The following is a 27,808-nucleotide window of genomic DNA, read 5'->3' as shown; positions in this document are numbered from 1 at the left end:
AATGTAACTTGATTTTATTTCAAAGTAAATTCTTTCACAGCTAAATTTGTTCCTGAAATTTTCTCCTCCATTCTGAAGCAAAACTAAAAAAACATTAAATATTTAGGTTTTTTAAATCTTTATGTTTCGCACATTAGTGGAAAATATTTGTTGTTCTACCAGAAAGTGTTCTTCAAAAACAAAAGGAAAAAAGGAAACATTTTGGTAATAAATATTTGGAATTGCAAGTTACTAGGCCATTCCCAGTGTTACAGGCACTTTATCTCTGGACTTCTTTACTTGAGGGATCACTGCATTTTTATGTATTTTGGGCTAGAGTTCCCTATTAGTTATTTTTTCTGTTGACTTTTTTTTGTATCCTATATTTATTTAAGTTTCTGATTAACTTAAAAATATTCCAAAGTGGTTTTTTGGATCCCCTTTCTGTTTGTTACTCTGTGTTCTTGTGTCCATTTTGTTTTGTAATTCAAGCTAAAAAACTTCTGTAAAGAACAGTAGCATTTAAGTGCTTTTCTAAGTTGGCTCACAAACTAAAATGACACAAATTACTGAATTAAATAATATAGAAGTGATAGCTATGTTTTTTCTAAGATGTCTGTGTGTATGAATATTGCAATACAGATGTGTAATGCTGATGAATTCTGTGAATTTCACTGATATATTATAAAACAAGAATAGAAGAAAAAAGTTTTCTTCATCTGTTTTAACTTCTTGAGGAACTTAAAGAAAGGCAGGTTGTATTGCAGTACTCTCATTTAGTTCTTTAACCCACTTAGATTTTTGCATGCTTCACAGTTTTGATTTCCTGGATCCTGGAGGGGATGGGAAATTACTGAGCACAGTATCTTTGAAACATGAATGTGTAGACACATGGTTAAATTTGACACAGTGGAAGGGTTTTTAAGGGAAAGCTTATGTATTGCAGAGCTAATTGTCATTCTTTAAGGCTTAACTGGCATCTTGCTTGTGGTTGATTGAGCTAATAACAACCTAAGTGCATTAATAGGATGTTTCACAGAAGCTTTTTTCGAAGGCCCTTGAAGGAAAATTAAAGATTTGGGATAAGAGAAAGGATTTACCGGAGTAGATTATTTTTTAGGAGATAAGAAACAAGGTCAAGTGCATGACCAGTTTTCATTGCAGTAAATCACCAGTGGAGTTCCATAATGGTCTGTACTGAGACCTGTGCAGTTATTTTGTTCATAAATTGGGACAGGAAGTGGAGGTACCCATTTTTTTCTTGGTAGTAGAGATGAGGGCTAACTAAGAAGGTTTATGAAAGGATGTTATGATAAAATTCATAGGTAAGTGTAGAAAAATGGAGGGCAAAAGGGTTGATCAAAGTTCTGAAGTAGTTTCCACACATTGTATGAATGAATAGATAGTGAACTCTTTATCTGTGGAAAGATGTGAGAAAAGATGTGGTAGAGCATTTTGAAGGGTTGAGAAGGTGTTTTTTCTGTCAGAATAACAAAGCATGTGATGAAAAGAGTGATGAATGAGATGCTCCCTGCTGCAGTTGCTAAAAAATACTGCTTTTCAAAAAATAATTGGGTGAATTCAGGATTCCTGTGTAATTCACTGAGTACTGCTAAGGCAGTCGCTTCTGGGTTAGGTCACTTCTGGTTCAGTGTGTCCCTCAGGGACTTTATATTTTAACGATTTCTGAAGCTAGAATAACATCTTTATATGAGGCAAAGGGAGCATTCTGGGAAAGTAAGAACATATTGTTGCCTTGTTCTTTCTTACTTATCGTTGACAATTCACTCCAAAATAGAGACTGGATGCTGTGCTAGCCAGCCTGTGATCTTCTCAAATACCTCCTTTCTTCACAAAAGACACTATCTGAAGTTATCCTTCCTCGTTACATGGAATTTATGTTTCTGGATGGAGTGGTAATTTAACAAAATGAAAATAAAGTGGAACTTTCTTACTTTAGGCTAATTCACCTTGAGCTTGTCCTGACTGATAAGCTCCCAGTTCCTGCTTTTCTGTCTATGTTTTGGCTCAGAAGATTCTGTTCCCTACTCAGTTTTTCATTAATGGGATTCTTAGAATCACTACCAATAGGAATACAAACTGCTTGGGGAGGATGTGTTGAGAGAATAGTATATTTTCTTTTCTAGATGTCTAAAAGGTAGACAAACTTATGTTTGTTGATTTTTTTTTTTTTTTTTTTAATCTGTAAGGATCATGGAGCAGGATGAGATTGCTAATTTTTGTGCAGGCAACTGGAGAAAAAGATAGGGAGGAATCACATAGGGAGAATACCTACCATGCCTTTTTTCATGCTGCAATAACCAAGACAGGCACAGCATTTGAAGAGTCTTGCTTCTGCATCTATTAATTTGTTTCCATGCTCTAAAGATTTGTCACGGGAAGGTCAGTGGTGTCTTTTGCTGAGGCCTCTCTCAACTTCATCAAGAAATTTTTTATACATGTAACTTCTCATTCCTCTAGTTAACAATGTAAAGGTTTAGCAAGATACTTGCAGTACCTAACTGAATTCATCTGTGCTTATAAAGTCTTTATTTACTTCCGTAACACTTTGCTGAATAGCCACAATTTGGCATAAGCTTCTTGGGATGGTTTTACTTCTGATCCATCCTGAACCTAAGTGCCTAATATGGATATGTTACTGTAGATAGGACTGTTGTGATGTAAGGTTAATTAATGAAAGCGAATGTGTTATTGCTTAAATGTATCTACGATAATTAAGGATATTTTTTTCTTTTATAATTACTGCAGTGTACAGACTATGACCTGGATTATGGAACAGAGTGTTTGCATCTGGCTCTGAAATACTGTAAAACAAATGCCAAACTTGTTGAAGGAACAGCTGACCTCTGGAAGGTAAAGACAATAATAATATCCAGTTCTATATATATCATTTAAAATTAATAAAATTTGTGTATTACTATAAAAATTCAGATGGGCTTTCAGTTGTAATTTAGGCTTTTCTATTTCAAATTTCAGAATTGGCTTTGTCTGAGTTCTTTTTAGAGCTCATTATTGTAGACAGACATGGGCAGATGTTACTTGAGATAATCAATGAAGACAGTATTTTTCTGTAAATAGGAAGAACTACTAGGTACTTGAATTACATGAGAATCTGTAAAACTATAGATCTGTAATCTCCAAAAATAAGAATGTTCTTTTATGATATGGGCTTTTTCCTGCTATTTCTATATCTTTTGTCTATTTTCCTCCACTTTCCCTATGAGGACATTGCTTTTTTTTTTTGATGCCAAATACCTGGCTATCAACAGTTTGATTTTTAGAGTAGTTCATTGCATTCAGTAACACTGTAATGTTTAAGAACTCTTCAAATAATCTTTTACATTTTTTAAACATCATTTACCTTGTCTGGTAATCCTGATGACTGACAAAGCAGTTGTGTGTACAGGTGCCAATGAATATGTCCCGTCTACATAAAAGTATCACATTTCATTGTTTTGGATGGTGGGACATTATTCTTTCTAAGCAGCTGTGGTGTCAAGCAATTTTAAAGTATTATTTTATTTTATTTTCATTTTATTTCATTCATTACCCAATTGAAGGATCTGGAAGCAGCTCAAATAATTCCATCTGTCTTTGACAGTGAGTTTCCTCCAATGAGACATTATTTCTAATGGTATGACCATAAATCTTACAAAGAAAGGTAATTTCCTAAATCTGCAGGATAAGTTTCCTGTGCAATTTAACAACAAAATTTACTGGTGCGTTGGTTGCATATAGAACTTCTTTTGATATCTTCTTGGGGACATACAGTCTCTGAAACAGTATATATAGTCTGCTTTCCTATTTAGTCTTCTACAGGACAGATTATGTCATGTATATTTACGTTATATAATGTTTTTGATGGTTTCGTTGTTTGCATTGAAAAACATGGTACTGACATGAAGGGTAGCAAAATACACCAGTAATGCTCATTTAGCTCATTATAACGTTCATCTGGTTCTTTGCTATCTGTAGGTACTATTGGCCAGCAGATAAATGTAGCTTAGAATGACAGAATAATTAAGTCTGAACAAAATAGATGTCATCTGGTCCTACCCCTTGCAGAAGGTGGGACCAGGTTAATTAGATTAGGCAGTGCAGGGCCTTTTCCAGCTAAGTTTTGAATCTCCAAGAATGGAGATTTCATAGACTCTTTGGGGAAAACAATTCCAATCCATATTACCCTGTATGGGGACTTCTTCTGTATTATTTCATCAGCATTTCCCTTACTGCCTCTTGCGCTGGGAAAGGAAGTAAGACCAACAGAAAGCTCTGCAAGTAAAGTCTGGTTTATTCTTCTCTAATGGCCATTAATTACCCCTTCCCCACCTTCCATCTTCTGTTCTTTGGGCTGAACAAGCCAAGTTCTCTCACACCATCTTAGCAGCTCTCTACTGGCTTCTTCCTGTTCCTCTTTGTGTAATACTGAGGAGCCCAAAACTAAAAACAGTACTCTGGTGTGTTCTCAAAAGTGCCAATAGAGTAATAATCCCTTTATTACCTGTAATGAGGTCTACTTCTTTACTGACACAGCCCTTTCAGATTCCTTTTCTCCACTGCTCCACACTGCTGTGCAGTGTGGAACACATCATGCTCAGCTTATCCAGAAGGTCCTTCTCTGTAAAGGGAAGGGAAGGGAAGGGAAGGGAAGGGAAGGGAAGGGAAGGGAAGGGAAGGGAAGGGAAGGGAAGGGAAGGGAAGGGAAGTCCTCCCCTTGAGGAGGAAAGAGTGGCAGAGACATTGTGTGATAAACTGACTGCAACCTTCATTTCCCATCTCCATGTGCCACTGGAGGGGAGGAGATAGAGAAAATTGGGAGTAAAGTTGAGCCTGGGAATAAGAGAGGGGTGAGGTGACGATGTTTTAATATTTGGTTTTATTTTTCATTATCCTACTCTGATTTGATTGGTAATAAATTAAACTAAATTAAACTAATTTCCTTGAATTTAGTCTGGTTTGTGTGATCTCTCCCTGCCCTTATCTTGACCGACAAGCCTTTTGTTATATTTTCTCTCCCCTATCCACTTGAAGCGGGGAATGACAGAGCAGCTTTGGTGGGCACCTGGTTTCCATCCAAGGTCAACCCAGCAGTCTCAGTGCTGACAGTGTTGTGCAGAGTGGGACAGTAAGCAAGAGCACCCATTTATGTGCAGATATTGTGCTGCAGGCAGTGCAGAGCAGTGAATGTGTTATGTACAATAAACACAAAAATGATGATGCCAGGTCATAAAAGTGCCTTCTCGCATCCTACGCCCTGTCTAATTTTGAAGCTAAAAGTCATTGATGTCTTCTGTGGCTTGTAAAGACTTTAAAAGTGAAAAGCATAAAAAAGACAAGGTCTGAAAAATACTACATTGACTCATTTCAGTTTAGAGCCTACAGAGCAATATAGCTCCTTCTTGAATAGCATGCAGTGTCAGTCGCTCTGTACCGAGGTGTTTGGCAGGTGAGTTGGAGCAGTACCATTAAAGAAGAGAACAGTCATGCTCAGTCTGCAGTTTGATGAAGTGCAGAAGACTGCCAGTTTTCTCAAGGGGTGTTTGCTTACAAAATGTTTAGGAGCTAGTGCTGTTACTAATCAGGTCTCAGAAACACAATCATCTTTCCTTAGCTGTCATAATACTGTAATTTGTAATATATTGAGGTATTTTTCTGCTAGGTTTTTAAAGCTGAGCTAAATGAAATTTCATAGACCAAGAACTGATATTTTCCCAAAGGCTCCAGTCTTACTTTTTCAACACAAGGCAAAAAGATACTGCATCCAGATAAATAAGAACTTAAATAAATAGTCATTGTTCAGTTGAGGTTTCAGACGATGTGTAACAGAAGGACTGTTTACAATTACCAGGTGGTGGACAGTTTCTAAAGTTCAAGTATTAAAAACCAATTTCATCCTGTGTGGACCTTGAATCTTTAAAGAGCAGATCAGATATTTGTAAGAATTCAGTTTATGCATGAGGTGCACAACCTACATAACATTAAATGACTCAAAGCTGTGGGAAAATATTTTGTGTGTTTATATATTATCTTCTTGAATTAACACAAATTATTCTACTTGAGCACTTTTCCATTAGGAAAAGTAACATTTCTAAGTCATTGTTGGAGCTAAAGCAGGAGATTGTTTATGTTCTGGGAACAAATTACGTAATTAAAATTATTTGTTGTAGTGAAAACAACCAAGTAATTGAAATTACTTCATAGTTATAAATATTTATAAGTTCTGTTTTAAAGATAGTTACTGTGTATAGCTATTTATAAGATATTTGAGATTAAGATGGCAAAAGAAGGTAACAATGACACTATCAACACCACATTTTCAGTTGCTCTGTGTTTGATACCTTGGAAGTAAAATTGCCTTAAATATTCTGGGGCAATATGCTCTTAAAGTGTAGAATCGACTAACAGAATGTATTTGTTGTACTCTAAAATATATGTGTGTGTATAATGTAGATAAAAAATTCAGTATAAGAACATTTTTTTTAAATTGAGACATTTATAGACTTAATGTTGACAGAGTGAAAAATCGTCACCATTTCTAAAAAGCAGCAGGCTATTTTGTAATACTACAAAACTGTCCCATGCAAAGGAGATCTGTATGATGTCTTAGTATAAGAGGGGGAAAACTTCATGAAACTGAAATGAAGTCCATTTTGTGTATGTGCATGATCATATTTTTATTGTATTTGTTCGGTAAAAGTTGTGGTTTTGCATTTACTGTACATTTTTGTAAGTCTAATGTACATTTTTCTAGAGTTTGAAGAAGACTTTTAAATATTACTTGGGAGTAATTTTGGGAAATAACTTTTAAAAGAACATCTTCCTAGGTAGTGAAAACTTGAAGTCTGACAATTACCAACAAAAGGCGCACAGTAAAACAAACTCGTCTGATGATTTTGAGGCTTTATTGAAGAAGTGTTCAATAGACTGTGTTCAATACATTAGATTGTTTATTATAGAGAAAAGTAGAGATGTTTAATGAGTAACACTGCTCTGCCTTTGCTATAAGCAGGTTATGTTTTCATGTTCTGTGACCGTGAGGTATTTGTGTTGAGTTTTAATGTCTGGCCTAGCAATATTCTGGATTGCAGCAATGGTACTCTGAAAATCTTGGACCACTGGATGTTCCAGAGGACAAAATGAGAATTAATATTGGCTCATGAAGAATGGGAATTTGAGTAATTACGAGCCTGTGAGTTTGATATTGATCAACAAAACAAAAGGGTGCATGCACTGCTACAGGCAAAACTTGATTAAAAAAGAGTCAAGGGATTAATGTAATTAATGTCAACCAACATGGAATTTACTTATTTTGTGAAATCGGCTTCAAGACTTTATTACAAGACTATAATCTTGGCTGATAAAGATGGTAGTGCTGATACAACATACAGCTGGCAGAAATTTGACTTGTTACTACATGACATCTTAATTAAAAATAGGATGACTGTAGGATCTCATTAAATAGATGAAAAATTAGATAATTGATATATTTCAAAAGAGAATTCGCCATGTCTCACCAGTTTCTGCAGAAACTGTTATTATCTCTAAGGTATTTAACAGTTGTCTGATAAAGTTTGCAGACAAAGATTTAAGGGTTAGTAAGTAAAAATTAATTGATCAGAAGTAACCTGTAAGGATTTATAAGGATTGCTTAGCAAAGAGTTTAAACAAAAAGTATGCTTTTCATTGCAGCCAAATATAAAGAGCTGACTTTAGAAACAAATGAAGTATAGGTCATATTTAGTGGATTGTTCTTGGAAGGTAGTGATGTTGAGTGGGGTATCAGAATCACAGATTTTAGCAAGTGTCTACTATGTGTGGGCAAAATAACATATGTCAGCCATAGATAAACAAGAATATGAAATTAGAAAAGAGATATTCTAGTATTACAAGTGCATCTAGAATGCTATGAACAAATCTGATCTCAAGCTCTGTGCAACTGCTATAAATAGGGAACACTCAGGGAATTGAATTTTGCATCTTAGTCAAATTGAAAGATGTATAGAGAAACCCTCCATCCTTGACTGGTAAGGCGTGGTCTCATGGTATCTGCAAGAGTTTTGCTGTGAACTCTGCAATTTTCACAAAACTTATAGGAGCTGGTATCTGAAATTAACTTATAGGATCAAAGATTATGAAGGAAATACATGTGAAGCATGTGATATGGTCTTCAATGATTTATTTCTCTAGGAAACAAAGCATTTGGTGATGTCTGTCTCAGAATTTCAGAAGAGATTTTTTAAAGGTTAATTCTTAACTTTTCATTCTCCTGTGCTATTTTATTGAAGACTACACTTACAGTTTTTTTTAGAACAAACTGTTTAAAAATACTTTTGCATCTTAAAGAGACTGTAAATGTTAGAATATCTGGGACGATTTCTGAGAGACCTCAGTCTTGTTTCTTGAAAGGTTTTGAGATTATAATCTGTTACACTTTGCTGAAAGTCCAGTATAAATGCCCTCTAGAATCTGGTGAATAGAAAGAAACCTCTCAGCAAAATCAGTCACTCAACTGGTCACTCTGTCCTTAAATTTAATTTCAAGACATTGATTCTTCCCAACAGTAATTAGAAATGTAAATGTCTGTACGTAAACTCAGACTGCTAAGATTGATCAGTCTAGATTCGTTCTCTGGCTGCTTCTTCTGCAGGACAAACTGTAGGGAAGTAAGTTAGTTTTTAATTTTAAAAGAATATAATGCATTGGGGAAATCATGAGATGTGATTCTGACTGTGTTTCTGACTGTAATACAGAGCTTAATTTAAGAGATTGAAAGGAAAGTGATTACACCATCCTTATGTTAAAATCAAACTAATCACTTACTTGGAGACTAATATGCTGATGGCATTGATGGCATCTTATTGTAAGATTTACTTTGCAGCACTAAAGCTTTTTGAATCCTGTTCAGTTCATTTCAAAAAGAAAGAAAAAAATTATTCAGGCTCTAGTGAAAAAAAATCAGAAAATCCAGTGAAGTTTTATTTAGCACAAAAGGAACTTAGAGTAAAAACAAATACAAATATTTAAGAGTCATGTCAATTCAAGTCACTGCTTGTCATTTTGAAGACATTACTAGTGAAGACTATTAATGGCTTGGGTAGATGCTGACTTTAATTTTCTGTTATTTTATTTTCAAAGCCTATTATTGGGACTGTCAGCCACCATGAGGGTACAAAGACAGATATGAAGGGTGTTTTTGCAACTACCAAGTAGTTATTCAGCATCTTATTGTTCATCTAACTTGATCTGATTAATGTCTTCAAGGAGAACTTGTTGTTTATTAGTTCTCTGAAAGCTCACACACAGTCTACTTGTAGTCTCAATAACTCTCACTGGTTAATTGGACTCTCATTAACAGTAATAGACTTGCACTACTGAAAAGATTGCACCTGTATTAGTAAAAGCAATAACAAGGTTTCTCCCTGGCTATAATTTTTATGATCCCAATTATCAAAAATTATTCCACTTTGCAATAAAACTGGAGTAGAATGGATATGTAAAAAAATAGATGTATTATCATGTTTTCATGATTTTTCAAAGGATTGAAAATAGTTTTAGGCTTCAAATGAGTTCTAAGCAGATCTAAGTATGTGGAAAAGGGGTTTTCTCAAGTCTCCAGGTTTCTGCAACCTCTATTCTCATAAATTGTCAGTTATATTTTACCAAAATTAAGAAATTGACAATATACGTTGTTTATGGTATTTAAAATGTAAAGAATTGTTTTCAGGGCCATTTTTGTATTTGTTTTACATTCTTTCCTGCTGTGTGAAATCTAATGAGGCTTGTCTGTCCTTTAGGTGACCTACAAGCGGGATCTGTATGCAGCTGAATCGATTATTAAGGGTATGTGTTTGTCCTTGCAACTGTCGGTTTGCATATTCCTGAATCTAATTAACAATTTTGTGTGCTATAGTTTGAAATGTCTTTAAGAAAAGTTTTACGATGGATAAAATGTGCTTAGGCAAGTTGTTTTAGTTTGTTTACTGGAATCTTTTTGTTACGCATATATTTATCTTTATTTACATCTCTTAGAACACAGAACCTTATAAAAAGCTGTGTATATTACAGTCAAACAGAGATTAATTTTGAAGGGCTTTATAAGGAAGAAACGATTTATTTTTTTCTTTCATTTGCAGGTCAATTCTGAATACTTTCCATCTTTCTATTCTATGTAGTAGACTGAAAATTAGATATTAATTCTTTAAGGCTCTTCACTCTTTTACATACAGCCAGTTGTTGCCTAAATTGATATAGCAATTATGTGATTGAGGTATTTAATTAATTTATCAACATTTTGCTGACCAGCTTGTTAACCTCTTATTTTGTGTACTGATGGCAATGGCTTCGTAGCAGTTTAGCATAAAGACTGGAGTTAGCCTTTATCTAGATTGACTCACTCCAAAAACAATGTAGAAAGGAAGAATTCTCAAATACTGTATAATGAGCACACTGATGTTTATTGTAGATTGATAGGCAGTGGTTCAGGAGACTCTTGCTTGACTCCTTGTTGTGAACTGAGGGATTAAACCCCAAAAGCTGATAAAGAGAAAGGGACCTCCCTTTCAATTAAAAATACCTTTCCAGAGAAAAGAGTGCAATTCCTATTTAAGAAAACCAGAGCAAAACCTGTGTGCTTTTGGGGCATGGTGAGTGACTGGCTAGCTGTTGACTGTGGTTGTTACAGTGGGCAGATATTGCATATTAGATTGCATTGTTACAACTACTTGACTGAACTTTTCAGGCACAAATCAAAAAGAGGGCTTGTAAGCCTGGACATTTCTGGTTCTGACAGGGAATGGACTCTCATCTTCATTGCTTGCTTTGTGTAGGATTCTTAGAGGTTACACACTCCTAGCTTTCAAGTTTAGGATTTCCAAACATGCTGAAGAAAAGAAGGTGTCAGGGAATAGTTGACATGAATTTACAAAGCAGAAATCATGCCTAACCAACACAATAGCCTTCTCAAATTAAATGTCTGGCTTGGTGGATGAGAAGAGAGCAGTGGGTGTGGTTGACTTGATTTCAGCAAGGCATTTGACACTAACTCCCATGGCATTCTCATGGACAGTCGGATGAAGTAGAGACTAGAAAAGTGGACGTGGATTGAAACTGGGTAAACTGTCAAGCTCAAAGAGTAAAGCCCAGCTGGAGACCAATCATTAGTGCTCTACCCTAGGAGTCCATGACAGTTAAAATCTTCAGTAAGGACCTGAATGACAGGGCAGAGCACACCCTCATCAAGTCTGTAGATAATGTAATATTGGGAGGAGTAGTTGATAGGCCAGGTGGTTTTGCTGCCATTCAGAAGGAACTTGGCAGGCTGGAGAAAGGGATGAACAGGAGACTCGTGAGAATCAGCGAGGGGAAATGCAACTCCTGTCCTTGGGAAGGGAAGCCCTGTTACAGTCTGGGGACTGACAAGCTGTAAGGCAGCTCTGCAGAAAAGGCCCTGGGAGGTCTTGGTGGACAACAAATTGAAGAGGAGCTGGCAACACACCCCTAAATTGAGCAGGAGCTCGCAATGCAACCTTATGGCAAATAAGGCCAACAGCTCCCTGGGCTACAGTAGGCAGAGTGTTTACCAGCAGCTTGAGGAAGGTGATCCTTCCTCTATGTTCAGCACTAGTGAGGTTATATCTGGAGTGTTGGGTCCAATTCTGGGTTTCCCTTTCAGGGGAGAGATGGCCATACTGAAGAGAGTCATGCAAAGGTCCATGACAATGATTAAGGTAGTGGAACATCTATCATATGAGGAGAAGCTGTGAGAGCATGGACTGTTACGTCCAGAGAAGAGAAGGCTCAGAGGGATGTGTTGAAATACCAGATGGGGTACAGTGAAGGAGATGGAGCCAGACTCTTCCTCAGTGGTCAAAATATTACAAACTTAAAACAAAACTAACCTTCATCTGGATGAATTTCCATGTTTCCATGTATACAAAGGCTTCATAGGTCTTTAAAGGAAGTAAGTTATTATATTAGTTTAATATATATATGTAATATTGTCACATTTTTTTGTTTTCATTAAAGCCATTGCAATCTTTTCCAGACATTGCTTATAATAAAAAGCTTGTGTGGTTTAAAGTAAAAATAAAGACCTTCATGGTGGTCAATCAGGCTAACCCCTTTATTTATCTTATGTCCCAATACTGTGGCAGCATGCAATATATCTGTTTCTGTAACCACAGTAGCCTTATTATGATGGTCTCCATGAAAATCTGTACTTTAAGATTGTTGAAGTTTCGATTTGCTTCTTGCTGCATTGCATGAGTTCAGGAAGCAGAAGCCACACATGTTCTTTGCTCCTTATGCAAGCAGTATAATGAGTCCTCCATAGCAAATTAGGACACTGCATAACAAAGTTATCTTACATAATTAATTATCTTTAATGGAGTTTTGAATTGGCACTGTTAGTACTCCAAGACTGCAGTTTGAAAATTGTGCCTTATCTGTTTTGTGCCCTTCGAAAGGCTTCAAATCTCAGATCTTCAGGTGGCTATAGCATGAATTTTGGTAATGGACAGCTGAATCATGTAAATTAATTTTAGGCAGGCACTTCATTCACAGTTCATTCCACACTTAAAGCATATTTAAGGGGAGGATATATTTTTGTCCTTTGAAGCATCATCCTGATGTACCCCTGTATGGCATCATTTATTCTTATGGTTGTCAGTTCTACAGAAGAAATCTTATTAGCTATGTGCTGCTGTGTTGTGCTGTGCCTATGTGAAAGCTTCAAGGATAATCACCTTAGAGAATGGCAACCATCCTACAAGCCAAGGCATCCTCAGCTAAGCCTTTCCTGCAAGCTGCGTTATTGACTATATCACAGTGTCTGGTTTTCTTGAAAGTTCAGAATCCACTGCATGGTGCTGTATCATAGAATCACAGAATAATGGAGTCATAGAATGGCCTAGGTTGCAAAGGACCTTAAAGTTCATCTAGTTCCACCCCCTTGGTCATTGGCAGGGACACCTTTCGCTAGACCAGGTTGCTCAGAGCCCCATCCAACCTGGCCTCACCACCTGCACAGTAAATAATTTCTTTGTGGTAATGTAAACCTACTCTCAGTTTGAAGCCATTCTTACTTGCCCTATCACTATGTGCTCTTGTAAGTGATGTGCTCCTACCAGTCACTTTTTGTGCCATGTAGAGTACCTGACGGGGAAGTCCTGCATGACTGTGAAGTTGAGTTGCAAGATACCAGCTCTCTGAATGCCACCTTGCATGCTGTCAAGGTCCTCTGGAGATGTTCCAGAAGCTGAATGTATGGGCTAGGAGGATGCAGGGTACTGACTGCTCTGGCCTCACACTGGCTACCTATTGCAGTTTCAGTCTTCACAGCTTTCTTAATTATTAAGTTACCCAGTTTATTGTGCTGGATTCACGTTTCATCACTGGATGAACTCAGCAGTGATGAAGAACTTCTGAGTGTACACATTTCATATTGTGACTACAATTCCAAATTTCATGTCATCTGCAGTTTTTATTTACTAGTGGTCAAAACTTTTTGTTTCCTTCAGGAATTCAACAAATTTCAGCTTGCTAAACTTTACTCAGATGGAAATAGGAAAACCATACATCCCTACGTATATTTTTTTACCTTAGATATTTAAATGCATGCATATCATTCTTATTCAAGGCAACACAAACATTTCAGTGATGTAAGTAGACTAATGAGTTGTTTTTCATTTCAGACTGTTTTCTTAAAACTTTTCTTTTTAGTTTCCTGACTTCCTCAAGTCTCTTTTATAACTGTTTTATAAAAAGCAAATTAATGCTTTTCTTTAGTTAAGCAGGTATAAACTTGTAGAGTATGCAGACAAGGCAGCATACGCCTATTTTTAATAGTCTTGAAGTAAGAAAACATTGTCTTAAAATAAGGATGACTCATCTAGAAATGCAGTTAAGATCAGGCTAATACAAAACATCCTAAAAAAATTCCATTAGGATTACTGCCCTCGAGGTAGGTAACTTTGAACTCTAGTTCCAACATGTAAACTTTAAATGGTGTTTCTCAGAAGAAGTTTGTAACTTACATTTTCTCTCTCTCTCCTCCTCCTCCTCGTTTTTCTTTTCTCAAGGGCCTTACTTTATAAATTACTTTTTCACAAGTGCATGCATTTGCAGATAGGATAACTTGCCCTCACATTTGGCTAAAGTATCTGTTCATGTAGATAAAATGATAATTTTTGCAAGTACTGAGAAAAATGTTGTAATGTAATGTCTTTAAGCTGTTTACAGCTGTTGGGAGCTCCATATTATGACTTGTGTTCTGTGAAGAAACCACGTGACTTTTAATAAAAATAAAATATTGAGATAAGTCTTGTTTAGCAAAGGACAGAGATCCTATGTGAGGTAGGCTGCATTTTCATGGGCACACTCATGAACCAATGGCTGTTCTCTGTCTGAGGCAAAGAAATAGACTGGCAGGTGGGGAATACTCCTTGAAATACTTACTGTCTGGTGAAAACCCTCTTTCCTTGCCTTCTACCACAAAATCTTCCTTTCTTTCCTGTATACTAATATTGGTAGGGACAGTGTCAAGTTTGGTTTTTAGTTTTTGTGGCTACAGAGACATGTGGAATGGGTAAACAAAAAAATGTTAGATATTTTTGGTTACCTGTATTATACAAATAAAAATTTCAGCTCATTCTGTTGAGTGTAAATGAACTAAATGCTTGGCAGTATTTATTTAATTTTTCTTGTGTTTACAGTGGTAGCATCTCATAACAAAGATGTTTTTAAAGGTGCCAGGGGGAACCATACTGAATTTCCAGACCACTCAAGTCATTGCTATGTAGAAAGTGAAAATGGAATTCTGATAAATTAATTTGCTTGGAATTTACTGCAAACTTCAAAAAGATTTTGCTGAAAGGGATGTGCTTCCAAAATAATAGGAGTTGTAATAGCAGACTAAGAATGGTGTGATGTGAGCATGTTTCCAAAACCAGGTGTATGTACACACATATATGTGCAATTAAGAGAAAAAATTTATGTCTGTAGGGTAAAACCTATTTGCCATTCAGATGCAATTTTTTTTCTCATGGTATTAACTCTCTAGGATGTGATATTTATTATCTTTATTCAAATGAAAGTATTATTTGAATTGGTGCTTGTTTGTGGCATGCTCTTCAAGGTAAACTTCTAAGTCTTCCATTAGAGTGCAGTTAATACATCATCTAACCATGTAGTTCCATAAACATGCATACATTTTAATTTATAATTGGGTACGATCTTATGATAAAGACTGTGGCTGGTGTTGCTGAATAATAATGTGATCTAAAGCTTTCTATGCCCTTTCTAAAGGGCATAGAAAAATTGAAAATTAAGTTTTTTGATGGAGAAAAAAAGAGGTTTAATGGAATAAATTCTGAAATTTTGTAATGAAGAAAACTTTTGATAGAGTTTAATGTTTACATTCGGCAGTGTAAAGTTTTAATTATTTTTTATTTTATGCAAAAAAATATGCTCCGAGTGTATGTTAAAAGTGATGGATGGGATCAAATGTGATGCATGTGAATGGAAAACACTACTCCATTATCAGGTACAGCTGGAAAGAAGCTGCCAGTAAATGGCTCTTGTGTTTGGGGGAGAGGAAATTTCCAGGGAAATAATAAGTTTAAAGAAGTAGAGGAAGAGGAAGCCAAAGCAAGGTAGAGAGTTTGATATGTAATGTAATAGTGAGAAAAGAACTGAAAAACTGTTGGCCAGATGAAAAGGAAGTTATGGCAGAAAGTAGTTAAGGGAAGTAGAGCTGTGATTCATTGTGGGAGGACAAGAGGAAACACAACTGAACAAAAATTGAACCAAGGGAAGTTGCAACTCAATAAAAGGAAAACCTCTTTCACCCTCGACAGACAACCAAGCACTGAACAGGTTGCTTGGAGAGATTGTATGCCAGAGCAGTAAGGGTTGAGTGACCAGGCCTGACCTCATGGGTGATCTTGCTTTGAGAAGGAGTTTGAACTAGAGACCCCCTGATGTCCCTTCCAGCCTCAATTATCCATCAGTCCAATGGAAAACAAGATGTTTTTAGCTGAATATTAAATTTCTTTGTGACATGGCTGTGTCATGGCTTTTCAGAATGACTGTTTTGTTCACCCAAACAGAATTTTGAAAACCAGGAATGAAATGCTGCACACTGTCAGCTTTACTGGCAGGCAGCAAAACTCATGGAATCCCTGGAGTTACAAGCCAGTACTCCAGCTGTGACCACTGGGTTCAGAGTGACTACACTGAGTGACAGAGCTCCACCAGCTTAGCAGAGGTGGGGCATGAGCAGTCTTGGGGAGGAAGGCTCCACTCAGTCTTCCTTCCCACAGTGCAGCAAAGGATCAAACAGTCTAAATTAATATACAGATCTTTTTTGACCACTTGAAATAGTTTGGATTTAAATGGAAGTTGAGTTTAAAACTTTAACTAGAACAGAATTGTTGCTTTAATACAATGATTTTATAAATGATGATTTCTCAGACTTCCTTTACTCATTTCCTTGATCATTTAAAAGCATGCAGCATCTTTTCAGTGTGTGTATTATCATTACTTTAATGTTCTCCTACTTTATTAACATACTTGCCACTTAAAATGTTACGTTCCTCCTCTAGATAAAAAATACGGTTTTCCGTGCTTTGTTGGAATTTCTCTCTTCATTATTAAATCTAACCTGCAAATCTTAGTGGCTTTTCTGTAATTGCCTCTCCTTTCTCATTTACATTACAGGAAATTAGAGATCTAAGAGGGCTGGAGAGAGGAGTGAGATGGATTTTTATAGCTGCAGCCTTTGAGCAGCCTTTTGTGAGAACACTTCTGACACTTGCTGTTGATTACAGACTTTTAAAAAAGAATTGTCTGAGCCTAACTAATGGTGCCTTCTTGGATTCCACAGCCTTCTTCCACATGTGGATTTTTTTTAATAGCTGCAATCTGACCTTCTTCATTAAATTACTTAGTTCAATAGAGTCTGAGTTCTTGAAATCTGATACGCTAGTGTGGCTTATTATGTATATCTATCTTATATCTGCACTTTGTGTACAGTACTAAATTCAAGTGGCTCTTGCTCTGATTTCAATCTACCCACTGGTTTCTTTCTGCTGATAAGAAATTAATTCAATATGGTTTCCCATAGTTGAGACTGTAAAGTTATTCTGTATTAAGTAGAAGCCAACTGTGATGCATGTTCAGTATACTTTTTTGCCCAGTGAATCTATGGGAAGATTAACTTCTCCCACAGTTGTGGTATCCTGTGATTTCCAGTCCTGTGAGAACTGGCCATGCATTTTTTTAGTTCTCACTTCCATCTGGTTGTGATGGTTTAGAAGCAGATGTTTACTGTTTTCTCTCTTTCTTCCTCCCTCCCCATTCTTGCTAACTTAATATGAAGTCAGTTGCCACCACTGTTTTTGTTGTCACATTGTAAATATTGGACATCATAAATATTCATTATTCAAAAAATCGTTCTAATTATCTTTTGGAATTCCCAGTGGTTAATTCACTTTTCCTGCTAACATAAAATTGATTAAAAATCACAAGTCACTTTCCAATAATGTTAACTCTACAGCAGCTTTAAAATTAATTTTCAGATCTTAATGTCTTTTTTTTTGTAAAGAAGTCTGTGAGTTTACAATAGAAAGTGAGATGTTTCTGCACTACTGAAGTAATGCATCTGATTGAACTTATTGTGTGGTATGTAATTATATAAATAACTTTCCACATGCAACAAATATGTGTGTTTATATCCAGACTTGTTTGAAGATCAGTTAGCCCATATTTTTATAATTTTTCTTGTCTTTCACTCCTAATTTATTTTGTGGTGGTGTTTGGTATATTTCTGTCCCTGGAGTTTCATTGAAGTCTACTTTAAACATAATTAGACTTTACATTTATGAAATATCTAGTTGCTTATGGAACAGCTACCCCAAAAACATTGGAAATATTATATTTTGTTCTGCATGTCAATTTAGCATCTAAAGGAAAAAGTCCTGAATTAGAATTGAGAGTTTCAGACTTCAATTTTGATTTTTTGATTTAAAGGAAAATGTTCACTTAATCTAAAAACTGTGGTGAATAACAAGAGAAATTACTAATTTTCTGAAACACTGGCTGTGTGGAACAGATCAGGCAATAACTTCAAACTATTATTCTTGATAGTAACAAAATACTGCATTTTCCCCCACCAGCAAAAGATCTAGGAAGTTGCCCATGCAGAGATCTTTGTCACTGACTTTGCAACTTCTTTGATATTGAGGTGAACAGTTGTATCTGCTGTCTCCTTGAACAGTATCATAAATACATTTTTGGCCAGCATTTTAGTAACTATTGTTGGAAAGAGGATTTATGTTATCTCATGGGTTTTTTTTTTCTTTTTTTCCCCTTTAGTTACTCAATATTACTGACACTGCATTTAGTGATCTGTTGAAGATACGAAATTTTCAAAGAGTTTTCTTGATTGTCTCCTAGTGTCAATGCAGACCTGAACAAATACCTTTCCATAGATTTAAATGGGCTCTGGGGACAGGCCTTTTGCAATGATTTCATGTAAAAATCGTATAAATACAATTTGAATTTTTCATATGAGATGTATACTACATAAATTACATTGTTACATTAGCTGTGCTTTGTAGCCTTTAGATTTACAGCTGTTGAAAAGGTTCTGTTGAGACAACAATAGGTGGATTGAAGGTAATGTTTAGCAGATTAGTAATTTGGATAATTTTTTTTTGCATGAATTACTAAGGTTGTTTTCTTGCTCACAGACAACCTATCACAACAAGTTTGTGTTATCACCAATGTGAAGGAAACTCATGCACAAGTAGGTTTTCTCCTTCCTGAGTCTCTGAAAAGCCAAATAAAAGTAAGTACAACTCTATGGCTGTCAACTGTATGATTAATTTAATGTTTCTGGTTGCCACTACTCCTAAGAAATGGTCTAAATGATGTGAAAACAGAAACTGAGACTTCCTGTGTGACTGTAGTATTTATTTCAAGGGATTAACACCAGGTGTGGAATTTACCAAGGAAGCATCTTCTGCCCAGTTGTGCTGCAGAGGGGGATCTTACAGATCCACTTAAAATGTCCATATTAGATTACAGGAAAAATTGAATCCAGACCACAGAGAGGCAATTTTCTTTAGATTTTATGAATTCAGTAACCCCAAATTGTTACAAATATGTTACAGAGGAAATGCTTTTGTTACTTTGAAGTCTGACTTGTAGTTTGAACAAATTAAAGAGTAAGTTGTTTTCCTGCAGAGCTGTGAAGGCAAAATCAAATGAATCAGCCTTTTTGTAGAGCGATAGGGATACATTTTCCTCACAGTGAATGCTCATTGAAGGCTTTGCTTTAGAATATTGATGGAATTTTCTACTGACATTTAACTATATTTTTCCATTATTCTTTCTAATAGGACTATATTTCCATTTTCCCAAAGGTGATTAACATTTGGTAATTGCTTAAATTTTGACTGGTTTTGGGGTGATTCTTAATTATATCTTACATGATGATGTCACGTGTTCCTGTTACCCAGAGAAACAAACAGGGAATAGTTGTTCAAAACTACAGGCTTCCTGATTTGCATAATATTACTTCTGCAATGGTTTTATTCATGTCTGTTGATCTTCTGCATGGTGTGTTAGGTATTAGAGGGATGTGTTTCTCTACCAACCTGTATTGCTGTTTTATATCTAGAAATATCTTTTGACATTGCACTTACGGTTTTTTTTTTTTTTTAAATCTATTTTATATGGAATCATGCTTCATATCTCTTAAATGTCTACATTTAAAAGTTAAAATCATTAACAGTTGAATAAGATCTTTTCTTGTCTCAATAGCTGTAAAACGGGGCAAAAATATGTTTCCATTTCACTGCCACCAGATCTGTTGCTATTTCTCTTTTTTAATCTCAGTGTTAACTATTCTGCTATTAGGAGGAAGACATCACATACTTTTAAACAGTAAAATCTCTGAGTTAATTTGTAAGCTTAACAATATACAGAACTTCTAACCTTAAAAAGAATGTATGCACAGGCCAATGTGTTCTGAAATGAAAGACAGTAAACTTGTGTGAGAGAGATTGGATTTTGTGCAAAATAATTATTTTAAGCAATGTAAATGTACCACCCTGAAAGCTGGACTTTTTCAAAGGGATAATTGGAAGGTAATTGATCTAAATAAGGGACTGACTGGGAATCATTCAGTAGAGTATATATTAACTTAGATCAGTATTTCAACATTTTAGATACTCTTGACACTCTAGTTCTTAGTAGCAGCCATATTTACTTCTGAGGTATTTGTTAACTTCTACATATATCCTTAAAGAAGAATTAAAAAGAAATTTTTTTGAAAGGATTTCTGAGAGGGGCTCTAATAATGAGAAGGTCAATAACGGGAAAAAAACCTAATTGAACTAATTATTGAACTAATAAGATAATGAAAATAAAAGCTTTTCTAAAAATATTTTCAAGGCTACAGTTATTACTTGGGAAGTACTTTAACAGCATTTTAATCAGTGTTACTTTAAACAGTATAACTAATGAATGAGTGTTTTGTTAAAGATATCATAGTGTGAAATTAACATAATTTGAGTCTGTCCTCAAATTTGTTATTTAGCCCTTTCTTTTGAAGCAAACAAACCTGAATTGGAGCTGGAGGTGTTTTCTTCTGTGACAGGAAATCATGTTCTGTTTTTTTCAGTGACAAAGTGCTGCTGTACATGATATGTAATCAACTTGATGAAGTTATGTGTCATTTTTGTGACTGGATAAATATCCACAAGCAGCATATAAAAATATTTGCTTTTTTTTCAAATAGAAAAAGGACTAGCATTTCACTAATAGAAATTCACCAATTTCTTAATGATTGCATTGACCATCTGCTGCATTGGTATTAATTGTGATTTTAAATTCTTATATAATTTAAATAACTTCTACAGGTTTCAAATGTCCTGGTATTAATTTTTGATTTTATGAAAGTGGATGTTGAATAAAGTTGAAACTTCCATACAGGGCATCTGATAACTAAAAAAGCTTTAAAGAAAACATTTGTTACTCCTGTCTTCATGCTCATATAAATTTTCCATCTCTGCTTCTTGACGGTAGCTAAATATCACTTGTTACAATGACTAGAAGTAATCAAGCAAGTCCATCTACTCCTTTTATTTAAACTAAAACATGTGACACTTTTTATCACAGGGGTATTTTTAGGTAATTTTTGCTCTTTTATGTAGCTAATAACATTGATTAATATAAATTTGAATTAAAAAAGTACTATTGCATAGGATACTAAATGCCAAATAGAATAAGAATTAATTTTAGTTAATTGATGATTTATTGAAGCTTCTACTTAGGCAGCTGTGCTTACTTTTCCAATAGAGAATTTTTATTTCATTTTTGCTGGATAATATGGTGGTAAAAAATCTTAGTGTGCTACTTTATAAAATTGTTGAAGTTAGATCAAAATTCTGATGCACTAAAGGAATTTTTAAATGTTCAGCAAAGCTTAAGCATCATGTATTGTAATGTCTCAAAGGGAAAAGTAAAAGTAGGCCTTCTGCCTTGGGTCATGTTCCAAACACCTTCTGAAAAGACTCTGGCTGGCAGTATGCTCATGTTTGTCAAAGAATGTGCAAGGTTGTAAAGGTACAAGGGATTTCTTATTTTACGTCTTCAGAGGTTCAAGCCAAGTGAGCCCTGGAGTACTGCATTTTCCAAATATTTTTACATAATTCATACCTTTTGTGAATTTTATTTTTTAATCTTAAAATAAGAAATGCCAGCTATTTCTGGCTATGGTATCAAATTTTCAGCCCAAAATGTTACTCAAATCTTTAGAGCATAAATATCAACTTTTTGTTTTCAAATCACCTTCCCTTGCAAACAAGTTAGCTCCCGGCTATTACCAAAGTAAAGAAATACAGCTTTACATAACACTGCAAAGTCTTTTTAAATGTTGTGTTTTGTACTTATATTGGATTGTGGATTAAATGGCATTTTAAGGTAATGCAGCAGTGTATTGCTTCTGTCACTTGCTATATCTTTTGGGCAGAAATAAAGCTCAATTATACAGTAAAGCAGGGGGGTTTGCTAATTTAATGGAAGCAACATGAAGATTTTTTTTGTCCTGAATGTCAAGATTTTTTATTTGATTCAAAATGTTATCTTCTCTTAGGGGACAAGTTCGCTTTCTGCTACCTGGTTTACTGTTTTATTTAAAGCAATTCCAAAGCTGATAATGTAGTTAATTCTGCTTTTTATTTTAATTGGGATAAGATAGTTTCTTAGCTTGTATTAAAGGTTCCAATTAAGTATATCTGTGCTTAAGAAAGTACTTTAAAATATTCGTTGAAGAAATTATTTCAAGGAGAAACTCTAAATGAGTCTTGTACTCTTGTCCTGTGGAGAATCCTGGAATATCAGTGCATCTGGTCTTTCATGCATACTGATTTTATTTTATTTTTAACTTCATGAAGACAAAATGTATATATTTGAGTATTATAGAGAATTTCTCAGAAATAGATGTCTAAAGTCATTAGATTGTTTTGATCCTATGAACAGCGTTTTCATCCCTGGAGACAGTTGAACATCCTAACCCAGGCAGCAGCGCTCACGTCTGATGCTTCCCTCTGATGCTTCCCTGTCTCTTTTTGGAATGGCTGTCCTGAGCAGTATGCTTCAGCATGTATTGGACACCATGCTTCACTGCTGAGTGCCCCAAAATTTTGAGCAATTTTCAGTTTTTGTAGTGGAAATAATAATTGCCAGTTTTAAATAATTTGAAAGAACAAGTTCTGCCACTGTCGTGGAAGCTTTAGCAGATAATTAAGCCTGAGATAGAATCTTTGACCTTTTTTTTTTTTTTTTGTTTTGTTTAATCAGGTTGAAGCTATTTCAATATCTCCATGCAAAAGTGATAGCCATCTACAAAACATTTTTTCAGGACAGTGCTACAATTTTGTTTGTGTAAATGTAAGTAGTAAGGATGCATGCTTTTTATTTTGCACTTAAAACTTATTAGTAATGGTAAATAATAATTAAATATTTGCGTAGTAAGTTTGCTATTTTTGTCCTCATGTGCTTGGTGTTTGGTGTTTCTGATGTGCACTAAATTAGACCTTTGAGATACTGGTCTGTTCATTCTCCTCTGATTTCACACTTCTGTCACTGTGTTGTTAACCAGCCATGAATTCTTGAATAGGAGGAAAAAAACTGGAAGTAGTTAAAAATTTCCTTTCATAGATGTTATACTGAAGTGAATTATTTTAAGGAGTGGCCTGTCATAGATGTAGTCATCTAAGTGCATTCATTGCTACGGTGGTCTAAATTAATGTTTCCCATTCTGGACAAGTGCATGCTATGTGATCTGTATTTGGGTACTTGTATGGGAACAGGTTGGCTCTAGATGAACTGTATCTGAAACCAATCAAGACCCTTAAACTTGTTTTTGTATATATATATATATTTGGTAATGTTATTAATGTCATTCTTTTTCAAACATCTGTAACTTTTCCCGATAATACCTTTACAAGTATATTAAAATAAATCAACTAAGCAACCAAAACCCCCCCAAAACCAAAAAAGTGATATATCTCCTTTTTTTGGTAAATATCAGATCTTTGAATTCTATTTTTATGAAATAATTGATGTACTCATTAATTCTAAACATTTATTTTAATTTAGGATAAAAAGTGTGCCGTCCAAGAAACACAGCAATTAGTGGATATGTTGGAAAAATCAAATATTCCTCTCTTATATCCAGTTGTCCTCATTTTGGTAGGTAACTCCTGTATGTTACTGTAGAAAGCGTCTGATTAAATATTTTAAAATACTATTTTAAAATATTTAATATATTTGATATAAATATATTGATATATCAAATACATATTTGATATAAATAATATTTAATATAAATAGTTTTAAAGTTAGACTAGGTTTAAACTGCTGCTAATTCAGAATAAAATTGTAAATTCAAGCTGTAAATTAGTCTCTAAAGAAACTCATTTGCTCTCCAACAAATGTACTGCATATGCTGTCAGAAAGCAAACTGACCCTAATAAATGACAGTTTATTAGGTATATATTTCTGTGAAAGGCTCATTGTGGCTAGCTGTGTTGAACTCTCAACTCCTGCCTCACTGTTGTGCTCCATCTCTGCTGGGAATCATGTGCTGTGGTTGGATGCTCCGTTGAAACAGAGTTAAGTGGCTTTATATTTTTCTGTCTATGTGTGGTTCTGATGGCTACACTGCTTTTGATCCAGGCCAGGCTGCCATTGGCCTTCTTGGCCACCTGGACACACACTGGCTCATGTTCAGCCACTGTCAGCCAGCATCCCCAGGTCCTTTTCCACTGGGCAGCTGTCCAGCCACTCTGCCCCCAGCCTGTGGTGCTGAGTACAGAAGTTGTGACCCAAGTGCAGGACATGGCACGTTTCCCTCTTGAATCTTGTACCCTTGGCCTCTGCCCGTGTATTTAGCCTGTCCAGATCCTTCTGTAGAGCCTAACCTATCATACCTATTAGATTCTTACCTATTATATGCTGTTCTCTTGAGTGAGTTACTGAGATTCTATGAACATCAATATTTAGCACTTTATTTCTAGACCATCTTTCTTTCTTGACCCTCTTTCTGAGGAACTTCAGGGTAAAGCTTTAATTTTACTGAATTTTCAAAGCTAAAGTATTTCTGCCTTTCATAATCAGAGCGTTTACATGTTTCCAATTCTGTTGGTCATTTACAAGGCTACTAGGTATGTAAAATGCCCTTTTCTGGACTGAATATGTTTTAATTAGTCTTTTATCAAGAATATAGAAAAACATTTCTTTCTGTGTTGAATTTTGAGGGTGTGACAATAAAGTCAGAATTGTTAATCAACTAGCTAATGCTAAGGTGTCAAAAGCATGCTTATTTTGCACCCAGTTGATAGCACTTTCTAGTCTGAACTTTGAATTAAATACTTTTTTTAGTGTGATGCTAGGAATGTGAAAACGTTGGTTTGATAGTTGTAGTTATAAATATTCTGGTCTTAATATCTCCTGAGAAATAGGTATGAATGTGAATAATGCTTATACCTCATCTGGGTTTTGCCCCTGAGATGCTAGATCTTGAAGTCATTGTAGAACCCAGAACTATTTTTAATGCAAGTGTACTTGCTTGGACAGCCTGCAGCATGCACAAATAATTTAGATGGACACCTTTTAAAATAACCTTAGGAGAAAATGATACGTTTAATCCCCTTGCTATACTGCAGATCTGTCAGTTGTTTCTGACAGCTATTTGAAATTTTCCAGAGCTAGACAGTGGAAGAAAATCTGAAAACTAGGTGGAAACAGTTGCCAACATTTAAAACACAGGTAGAAATAAATTTGTTAAAGGTATGTTGCCTAATTCCACTTGGGCATCTGGTGCTACATTTCCATTTGATGGAAGTACCACCCTAGCTATTAGAAATAACAGAAGGGAAAAAAAGGAGATCTGGAAGGTATGTTTTAAGTGACTAAAGAATTAGCTTAACAAATCTTTGTCTCATATTAATCTAATCACTGGGAAGTATTGAAGTCCTTTAAACTTCTGATCTCTAAAATTCGTTACAGATGGTTGGGGGACAGAAATTTCCTTCAGCAGTCTTTAATTAAATTTGCTGTTGGGTATCCTCTTCACTGAGACTCATAAGTGGGATTTTCCTCAACTTTATTCTTTCCTACATACTTTTTTAACATGTTACCTGAATGAATTGTTTGTGAAAAGTCCTGTGATACACTTTCTTTTGACATAAAAGGACATATAAATATTTCACAGACAAATGTGAATCAGAATTTAAGCAGTATGATGATATTTAAATGTGTAGGTCTTAGGTACCAGCTGTGAGGGAAACATGTTTTTCTACTCTCAAAAGTAAAACTCTTTCTGGTAGTGAAGAGTTGAAAGGATAAATGGGGAGAGCAGCTAACTGCTTCCATTCTAAACTCATAACTAGTAACAGTCTAATGTAGTTGGATTTGGGTTACTGGAAAGTTCTTGTCTATTTAATTTCATGACAAAAGTAACTTTTTCATAATAATATGATAATTACGAAAAAAAAGTTTTATTTTTCCTTCCAATAGTCATCTTCTTGAGTTGTAAAAATGACAGGTGTTGTTATTGTGCCAGAATATCTGTTTAACCAGGCCAGGGAGCATTGTTCCAATAAAAGGATGAGCTTGCCCTGGGCACAATGATTTCTGTCCATATCCCCACCTATCAGTTGCCGGAGATTCAAAGTCTATCTGTTATCCTGGTGCCTGACTGGATTGTTTCATGGCATCTGTAAGCTGAAGCAGCTGTTGGACTACTGTATCTGGACAAAAGGGAAGATTAATATTACAGGAGGAGTAGGAAGCGCAGAGGTAAAGTTCTGGCAACTATTTCATTGCATCAAGCCAGTATCTTCTCCAGTTATGCTATAACCAGATGAATTGTATTTTTAAACTGACATTACTCTCTTGAACAATGCATTTTCATGTTTGTAAATGGATGGATTTGATGGTATGAATGGATTTGATTTTTATTTTGTTGCTTTGCTTAGTGTAAGAAAGAAAGGAATACTAGTACTTCAGCTCTGTAGTTGCAATTATTTGCATTTCAGTACCAAAGTAAGTTTGAGAAAAATCTTTTTTAAAGCTGTCAAAGAGGTTAATGGTGAAGAGGAGCTCGGCTGAGTTCTCTCAAAATAATAGGTTTTATAATTTCTTGTAAATAGTTATAAATGAGCAGTACTTAGCCTTGTTTTGGGTAAAAAATAACAAAATAATGAGTGTGTGAAAATTAATCTCTCCTTGTGTAGTAGAAGGCAATAGCTTTGCTTCTGGTGAGTATGCATTTAGGCAATAAACAGCTTTTTAAAAAGCATTGCAAGGGAAAATGAGCGGGGACCTATTTTCTATCAGGGTAAATGGAACATTAAGTACAAAGAAAACCTGAAATAATTTTCTCAAGCACTGGTCTCTGGGGTGATCTCTATGCCCCTACCTCTGTGTAGTGGTCACAGATAAGTTTTGTGTCATTCAGCCAGAAAAATGTTTTTCCTTTGTTTTAGGGGTAAAGGTATTTCTGCTATTAATAGATACTGAAACTTTTTGTGTACATTAATTTTGACTTTTACAGTTTTGTAAAGTAAATTGATTAAACTGTTGGACACATAAGGTTTGGGAAAGGGTTGACCTAGTTGATACCTCCCTGGAAATACCAGTTATGGAATCACAGAATATTCTGAGTTGGAAAGGACCCACAAGGATCACTGAGTCCAACTCTTGGCCCTGCACAAGATACCCAGGAGAGAATTCATAGAATAATAGAATGTACCAAGCTAGAAGGGACCCAACACAATCATCATCAAGTCCAACTCCTGGCCCTGCACAAGACACCTCAAAAATCACACCATGTACCTGAGAGCATTGTCCAAATGCTTGCACTCAGTTCAGGTGCTGTAAGACCTGCCATGTTTGTGCTGCATCCCTGATGGAAGTGAGACCTGCCTTTCCCTGCACAAGAGCTCAGGATAGCCATATCCCTACCTTTTTTTGAGGTAGTTTCTGCTTTTTGAACTTGAAGTGTTATCTTGAAATTAATCCAATTTAGGCAGCTAATATGCTATACTGAAAAGATGGTGAATTTCCAATTAAGCTTCAAAGAATTTAGTTCTGTCTTGAAAAAATTCAAGATTCTTAGGAAAGGCCATGTATTCTGCAGTCCTCTGATAGTAAAAAAAAAAACAAACAAAACCAAAACCTGTGAAAGTTAGTCTGGAGCTTAGAAAAGAATGCTGGGTTTTTTTCTAATTTAATT

The 27,808-nt window shown here is 35.3% G+C and overlaps 1 protein-coding gene across 5 annotated transcripts in view; it reads left to right on the top strand.

Moving 5' to 3' along the window:
* The window catches only part of CRPPA (CDP-L-ribitol pyrophosphorylase A), a 106,400-nt gene that overhangs the window by 35,470 nt on the left and 43,122 nt on the right, over positions 1-27,808 (top strand). For all 5 annotated transcript variants that reach the window (XR_014849761.1, XR_014849763.1, XM_085050839.1 and 2 more), the window contains exons 4-8: positions 2,749-2,853; positions 9,795-9,840; positions 18,750-18,847; positions 22,867-22,956; positions 23,668-23,760. Coding sequence is in view for 3 of the 5 variants with exons in the window: in XM_085050839.1 (XP_084906965.1) it covers positions 2,749-2,853; positions 9,795-9,840; positions 18,750-18,847; positions 22,867-22,956; positions 23,668-23,760 (432 nt within the window). In the remaining 2 variants the exon portion in view is untranslated. The remainder of the gene's footprint in view (positions 1-2,748; positions 2,854-9,794; positions 9,841-18,749; positions 18,848-22,866; positions 22,957-23,667; positions 23,761-27,808) is intronic.

This window comes from Lichenostomus cassidix, chromosome 2 (assembly GCF_008360975.1).
Source record: "Lichenostomus cassidix isolate B80296 chromosome 2, HeHo_3.0, whole genome shotgun sequence".
Lineage (NCBI taxonomy): Eukaryota > Metazoa > Chordata > Aves > Passeriformes > Meliphagidae > Lichenostomus > Lichenostomus cassidix.
The sequence above is the reverse complement of the archived record's forward strand: the minus strand, read 5'-3'. Positions and strand labels throughout refer to the sequence as shown.